The sequence below is a fragment of the Anopheles aquasalis genome, chromosome 2 (assembly GCF_943734665.1).
Source record: "Anopheles aquasalis chromosome 2, idAnoAquaMG_Q_19, whole genome shotgun sequence".
Lineage (NCBI taxonomy): Eukaryota > Metazoa > Arthropoda > Insecta > Diptera > Culicidae > Anopheles > Anopheles aquasalis.
The window spans coordinates 10,795,001-10,802,500 of NC_064877.1; the positions used below are offsets into that span (position 1 = coordinate 10,795,001).

Here is a 7,500-nt window from a genome sequence, read left to right on the forward strand (position 1 = left end):
ACCTTCTGTTTGCTTAGTTTGATTCATTTTGCACTTCGGAAATTATATGCTTGACCTTATTTTTATGAAAGGTGCTGTCCAGAATTCTGTCGATCATTTACCGGTGCATAAGGACACAAACGAAAAGTAAGATTTTTTTGCTCTTCGATTTAATATCGTATTAAGGATGCAGTAAAAAAAAAGTAACATATATTGCACCTTGAAATAGTCCCTTTACCTTCACTTCTCAAGGTAGTGCAGGCGTTGAACAGCCAGGAACAGCCCCTTTTTCATTTATGTTTGAAGGTCTGAGATAATGCTTCTTCCGGGCTGACTGGCCCGTGATAGCTTAAAAATTTTTTAGAATCCACACTTTAGCACAATGCATAAATAGTCTGCAAATCAGGTATATTAATCGTATTCAAACAATTAATTGGACAGCATATTAAGTGCAATACAAACCCTGGTCTCTGCGAACAAAGGAATGTAAAATTATTTGCAGACCATTGAAAAGTGATCGATTTGAAATGTGCAAACCGTTTAGGAATTGTATGATTAAGAACAAACAATCCGATTGATGCACACCGTTTACCTCATTACAACGGTCGTGCCGGTGTCCAGTTAAAAAAAATCGTCGTCGTATTTTCCGCACACTTTTTCTTCCAGCCCAAACCAAAAGCGCTTTACTGTGATGATGAGTAAACATGTGCCGGTTCGTCAACCGGTCAGTCAGCAGTACAAACGCTACGTTAGCCACCTCGCCTCCATCGCCACGCACGTTCTCGTTATGATGATTGCAAACAAGACGGCGAATGGCGGGAGAGCGAGCGAGTGTGGTCGAATGGGTGGTGTACCATCGCTCTCTCTAGTATACGCGGTTCGCTACACGGCCTGGCGTCGATTGGAGATCGAGGAAGAGAGAGAGAGAGAAACGAGCTAGCGATCGAAACGAGGATTGAACGCATGAGCGAGTTGATACTCAGCATCACTCGAAGTAGTAAGCGCATGCTGCTGGTTGTTAGTAGTCCGGGAGTAGGCCGTGGGTTAGGTTGCATACGGACGACGCAATCCGCCAACGGATACCGCTCGGTGGCGGTTGCTACGATTGGGCTGCGTAGCATTCGTACACACAACATACAGTAGGCGCCACGTGTTAATCGTAGTAGCAGCAGCATCTTCAGGTGAGGATGCGATATTTCCAGCCTGCGTAGTGAAGATCAACGATCAGTTCTTTAGCGTGCAACGGTAAATGCGGTAGTGCGGTACGCGGTTGTGTGCTAAGACCAGATGCCGATGACATAAGTGGTCAACGACAGAGCCAAGCCTCCGTACTGTCGAGTCGTGTCGTCTCAGGCAACGCGTGTTTGTAGTCCGGTTACCTAAGCCTCGTCTGAAGCCATCCAACAGTGAAACAGTGTATGGTGTGTCACTGGGAAAGTATCCCACTCTCTCTATCTTTTTCGCGCTCTCTGTGGTGGCAGTTTTCATGGAAAAGTGTCGCGTACAAGCTGGAGCCGATCACGATCCATCCAGCCACCGATCGAAACCTGGTTCTCCGGCGGTTGACCCACTGACGGTGGCCGTTTGGCTTACACGAGCTGTTGCATAGCAGAGACCTTCGCCTCCGATCCAATCTCGCGGGGTGCACGTTCCGAGTGGGGGAACCGCACTGGACCGGCTGGATTTGCTTTATTACGAACAGATCATTAACTAGTGACTCTGCTAGCTCTGTCTGGTGCGGATTAATCTTGCCGCTCTGGCTCCGGCTCTGCTGCGCTGGTAACGCGGTGGTGGCTCAGTGATAAATTATGCAACCGATCTAATGGTGCGCAAACGGGGTGAGGTGGGTGAGTGGCAGAATGAAGTAACCTGCAACATTACCCGGTACCCAGCATCAGCGAAAGGTTGTTTGATGCAAAAACATATTGTTAATCACCGCATGCAGGCGACGTGAGGCATGCTCGATTGAGTTACCAGCGCAGATGTGTAATTTGATAGTAAGGCCCCGGCGCCCCATGTTGGATTGATGTTTGGTGTGGCGTGGTACATCCGGCGACTAATTACATAGTGGTACAGGCGAGGTTCGAAAACCGTTGACCAGAGCACTCGGTTTAATTGGGGTTGTAATGGTCGCCTGCTATCTATGGGTTCTGGTAACGATGATGTCGCCAGTCGTCACCCGAAGAAACTTATCTAGAAACATCAATCATGACCTTTTGTACGGTCAAATGCCTTATTGTCGCAGACGAGGCGATATTCAAATGAATTCAGCATACAAATGATACTCCACATGCGTTTATTATCCATCGTGAGCTGTATGGGTTATCGATCGATTTGGGCAAAAAAATTGGATAAAACGATTTGTAAACCGACACCGTTGGATGTCGGTTAGGTAAACAACTGAACTACACTACCCGCGTCGGCAAGATTGTAACATAGCCAGTGCGCCAGCCTTGGGTTCGTTTGGTCATTTAACAGCTCGCTGAATCATGTTGCTGAATGCACTGTGTGCCGTGGCCTGGCTAGCTCACACGCAACCTCAATCTCCCTCCCTCTCTCTCTCTTGGTTAGTGGAGCAACGGACGATGGTAGCGAACCCAAAGACCTCAAAAATCTAACAAAAACTAACCGCGGGCTGCGCTTGGGACTGCGAACCATCCATTTCAAGGCCACCACATAAATGCCAGAGCCGGGTCCTCATCAAAAGACGCAGCTGTTGCATGGACTTTAGTACGACCTGCGACAGCCAAGCGTGACTGGTTGAAACGAGTTCCCCACCCCACACCTTCCGTCTATCTTCGCCACACCGATTCGGCTGAAGGATGAGCAGCAACCGCAAACGATTCAAATGTTGGCCGTTCCGGTGGCAAAGCACGTTGCTTCTGCTGCCACCGAAAGGCTGTCCGAAGGTGTGCACGTCGGTCTGGCCAGTACGATCGTCCCGCGTGCGATCGATCGAGATCGAGAGTTAATTTATGGAATTCATAAGCCCCCGGGGAGGTGGCGATGTTTAAATCAACCTGCCCACGATCAGCAAGCAACCAAGAACAGGCACGAGGCGTCTTGTAGTGCCGAACCGAACCGAAGGCCTAGCTGGCCTAGCGGAATAGCCCATTAGATGGCCGTTATGGGACCATGACCATCGTGATGTGGCATCGTGCGCAGTAGTATAGCACGCAGACGTGCGTACATGCCGGGGACCATCGTCACGCACGCGTATGCTTCAATGTTGCACACGCGCATCGCGATCCGATGACACTGTCCGGGGTCAACACCGAACGGGCGTCTCCCCGTTATCCTTCCCAAACCTGCCATAGCATTGGAGGTGCAATCATTGTGCGTGATGACATTGAAGCATGCCTTCCCTTCCGTGACCTTGAGAGTTTGGAGGCGTTGATCCGATACCAAAGTATGCGAATGAATCAGCCTTTGGATGCTGGTTGCTTTGGATACATGGTTGTGTAATACATTGTTCCACGGCCTTGTTTATAGAGAATACATTCTCTTTTTACAGTTGCTTGTTCGACACTTTTCAATGTGATTTCATGAAAATGGATCACCGAAGAGATGGGGAAAGTTGTTTCTTAATCTGAGAGAAACGTAAATCTTTCAGAATAGACCTCTAATCTAGTACGAAAAAATCTAGTTTCCTTTGTTTAAGCATAGATTCCAAAAGAAAAATATGACATTCATCAACGTTTCCTTTTTCAAGCCACTAACTACCAATAATGCGGCCCTCACAGAAAGGGTAACGTCCGCCGGACGATTTATGCAACTTCTTCCTGCAAGGACGTTCAGTTGCGTTGGCAACACGGGGAACGGGAAACTCGTCCATGGACTGCTACGATCGCACCCCACGCACTGCTTCCTCCGGTTTATACAAACAATCCGCAATAGTGTTTCTTGTTCCACTACCGAACGCTGGCATGGCTTGGGTTTAACATGAACTTGAAAGCGAATGTTTCGTAACCGAAAAATATGGCAAGTTGACATGCGAAATAGCAACGATGACACACCACAGTGCTTCACATTAAACTGTTTTCGCCAGGTGGCACGAAAAACGACGTGATTGGGCCACCATTTCGTTATCTTTTCCTGCGTTCGTCCTGCTAGGGGGGCAACATGCGAAACGCGCTTCATGGTTTATGGGCATCAGTCACATCGACCATCGCATGCGCCATGCCCCAGTGCAGGTGCCCTGTGCAAGAGCCAGACGCTCTAAGTGCTATTCGGTAGAGGCTTAAGGCGCACGGCATGCTGCTTTCAGCAAACGCACACGCCTAGTCTACGCAACTAAACCACGTTTTGCGATCGATCAGCGATTGTTTTCCTCAAATCTTGATCGATTTGAATTGCGGTTTCTATCCCGAAACATTAGCTCGCAAGAACGAACGAGATACATTCCTCTACACATGATACGTGTGCATCGCCCTGATTCCGACACGCAAACCAATCATCGTTCTGAGTGATTCCAGCCGTTGCTTCCACTCGTTGCTGATTGATATTAATAAATGCCTTCACGGATCACGTGTGAGTGAGGTTTCGTTCTGCCATCACTTAATGTGGACTGCCGTGGAAAAGAGATCGATGTGGATGGTTCACAACACACGGATGCTTGATTTTTCTTTCAACAGCTTTCACGGACCGAGACATTGCGAGGCGTAGAAAATGAACGCCAGCAGCGGTACCAGCGCGATGGAGTCAGACATTTTTGCAGACTATTCATCGGAAAACATGACGATTGTTTCGGAGGATGGCGAACTAGTGATTGATTGCATCAACCGGCTACCGACTGTGCAGGAGTATCTCGATGGTAAGGGTCTCGATCTTCTCTCTCTCACTCTCTTTTCTCGCGCTCGTTGATTGACTAGATCGTAATTCACCCCCTTCCTCTAAAAGGCATAACCATCCCGATCGCTTTGATCATCGCGGCAACGGTAGCGCTGAGCATTGCGACGATCAGTATTTTCTTCAAAAATGCCTACCACATCCTGCACCGGGCTCCGAAACAGTTCAAAACCAAATCCGTGCTTCTGCTAGCGATCTATCCGGTAGGTACCGGGTAAAAAGGGGAAAATCTATCGATTTGCTGTTCCATATTTGTGATGATTTCGCCACATTCTTCATTTCAGTTGGTGACACTATTTTCCGTCGTATCGATCAGTGTTCCAAAGTCATTCTTTCTCTGCGATACGGTTATGCACATCTACTTCATGATTTGTGCCTACATTCTGTTCAGGTTGGTGAAGTGTGCTGCAGAACACAATCAAGTACAATCAATTGACGTCTCATACAAACGCTTGCCTTTGCAGTCTCTGCATGCAGTACGTAGATGGTGAGGATGCGCTTATCAAATCCACCGATTCGCACACGTTCTCTATGCGTACACCGCCCCTATGCTGCTGCATACCGCTGTTTAAGCGGACACCCATCACCAAGTGAGTATGCTGCCACCGCAGTCCCACCGAACGCTCTTATCATCTAAAACCCGTGTCCTGCGGAATCTTGTCTCCCGCTCGTAGAAATCGGTTGCTGTTCGTGCGTGGATTGATTATGCAGCTGCCCATTGTACAGAGTGCCCTCTTTCTGGCACTAAATGTCGTGTTCGTCGAAGACTATGTACGTTTCTTGTAGGGCATGGTATCGAGGAAAGTACCGGCACTCTATCTTCTTGGTTTCTCATTGCAGTCCAACTTCAATCGAATCATCCTGTACTTTGTGCCATTGATCGTCGCCTCCATTCTGCTCGGGGTGTGGGGATTGAATATACTGGTGCGCATGATTGCGCCACTCTATTCAGATCTGAAACTGATGGTTAGTAGACCGGATAGTAGAGCCGTATCGACAAATGAACAATGAATGATACCATTTCTTTCTGATTTCAAGGGAAAATATTTTGTCCTGCAAGCAGTACTGATTCTGTGCCGAATACAGCCTCTCGTTATTGCTGCCATCGTTAGTGGTGCCGCTTCGGATTGCAGCTTCCCCATGACACAGCAGGTGCAGAAGAATGGTGCGTGCTTTAGAGAACCCGGTTGGCCGATTACCGACAACTACAATTACTACCGTTTACTGATTGAATTCATTTTAGCTATTTTCCAACTGTGCCTTTGCTTCGAGATGATGATACTGTCCTGTTGGGCTACGCAGCTCTACAAAACGCCCTCCATCGCAGCACAAGGATAAACCGATGGAACGAGACCGAGCAGCTGAGCCAAACATATAGCACACAGCTGACTCCCTTTGCTGGATGGAATGTAACTGTGTGTTTCAGTGTATAAATGTGATACCATAAGCCCCAGCGGCTCGATACAGTGAGCTTAATCACCGTCGACCAACACTCTTGCCACACGCCCGCAGTGTACTTATATGGATGTTAGGAAATAGAACTAATTGGAAATAGCTACCAACTGAATACGTGGGTTAAGAGTTTGTTACCTTATTTTGCCTTGTTTATTAACCTTCCTTTCCCTTCTCCTCTTGATTGGCGCTTCCGGGGGAGGAGGCGCGCGTTATACGAGCTCGAACGGTGCTTCTTGCCTTAGAGTTAGATTTCGTTATCACTATCATCGTCATCCACGGCTTCCTGGCCGGCACGGTTCGCCGCGGCATACACTTCGGCAGGCACGACCTTATGAACACCGTTCGATTCCTGGCACACCCAACTCAGCTCTAGCTTGAAGTCTTTATCCTTCAGCTCGTCGTGCACTTGATAGATGCTACAAAACGATAAGACAGGAGATTGTTGTTGTAAAGATAGTTAATAAAGGAACATGTGGGGTATCATTTAGCCTCTCTTACATTTTTCCCGCTGTAAGCACCAGGTCTTTCACTGACATATCGGCGAGCTTCAGCTTTTCAATCTCCGTTTTAGCTGTCTGTTTCGCCTTGCCAACGGCACAACCAAAGTAACCCTGCGAAGGCAACAAGAAAATAGAATAAACATTGACCTACTGCGTCTCAATGGCCACCTTTACTTCCGAATCCTCCAAAGAAAAGTTACTTACGCAAGATACACCCGAAGGGTCGATCATGTACATCTCTGGACCATTCTCTTCCGACCAGGACGCCAGAATGACGCTGACACCGAACGGACGCACCGCACTGTACAGCGTGTAGGCATGGAAGTAGCTGGCCAAGCGATCAATCAACTGTTTCAGCGGGATGGCCCGATTGTTCTGTTGCCGATAGCTGGATGCTTCCTGCCGGGCAATATCCACTACAGCTCGACCATCGGCTATCAAGCCACTGATTGCCTGTAACGGACACGGAATTCATTACTTTGTGCGACCCCCAGGAAGAAGCACCACCACCCGCACCAACTTACCATTCCGATCGAGGTATCGATGGTGAACACACGGGACCCACAGTCCGGTTCGTACAGTTTGCTGGAGATCAGCTTTTCGACCGCCAGCACGATACCGTCCTTACCGCGCAGACCAATAACGGTGCCACTGTTTTCGACCGCCTTGGCGGCGTACTCGATTTGAAACACGCGCCCATCGGGGGAGAACTGTGACG

The 7,500-nt window shown here is 48.5% G+C and overlaps 2 protein-coding genes across 2 annotated transcripts in view; one reads left to right on the plus strand and one right to left on the minus strand.

The window, feature by feature from the left end:
* The first annotated feature begins 1,009 nt into the window (after window positions 1-1,009).
* LOC126574597 (organic solute transporter alpha-like protein) lies at window positions 1,010-6,307 on the plus strand. Its single transcript, XM_050234878.1, has 9 exons — window positions 1,010-1,160; window positions 4,614-4,792; window positions 4,879-5,030; window positions 5,112-5,218; window positions 5,292-5,417; window positions 5,502-5,598; window positions 5,668-5,793; window positions 5,866-5,992; window positions 6,071-6,307. Exons 2-9 carry the CDS (start codon window positions 4,648-4,650, stop codon window positions 6,163-6,165), a joined length of 975 nt encoding a protein of 324 aa, XP_050090835.1. The 5' UTR covers window positions 1,010-1,160; window positions 4,614-4,647; the 3' UTR covers window positions 6,166-6,307.
* Window positions 6,308-6,402: 95 nt separating this feature from the next.
* The window catches only part of LOC126574613 (proteasome subunit alpha type-3), a 1,410-nt gene continuing 312 nt past the window's right edge, over window positions 6,403-7,500 (minus strand). The window contains exons 2-5 of the mRNA XM_050234903.1: window positions 7,307-7,500; window positions 6,987-7,235; window positions 6,781-6,893; window positions 6,403-6,698 (exon numbers count right to left, since the gene is read on the minus strand). The exon at window positions 7,307-7,500 is cut by the window's right edge and continues 13 nt beyond it. Coding sequence (XP_050090860.1) covers window positions 6,527-6,698; window positions 6,781-6,893; window positions 6,987-7,235; window positions 7,307-7,500 — 728 coding nt within the window. The 3' untranslated portion in view covers window positions 6,403-6,526. The remainder of the gene's footprint in view (window positions 6,699-6,780; window positions 6,894-6,986; window positions 7,236-7,306) is intronic.

Bases quoted from the DNA above. Each gene is read 5' to 3' on its own strand.
- LOC126574597 (XM_050234878.1), top strand. From the start codon at position 4,648: ATGAACGCCAGCAGCGGTACCAGCGCGATGGAGTCAGACATTTTTGCA. The intron at 4,793-4,878 runs GTAAGGGTCTCG...TTCCTCTAAAAG, and splicing joins TGTGCAGGAGTATCTCGATG to GCATAACCATCCCGATCGCT. The intron at 5,418-5,501 runs GTGAGTATGCTG...TCCCGCTCGTAG, and splicing joins AAGCGGACACCCATCACCAA to AAATCGGTTGCTGTTCGTGC.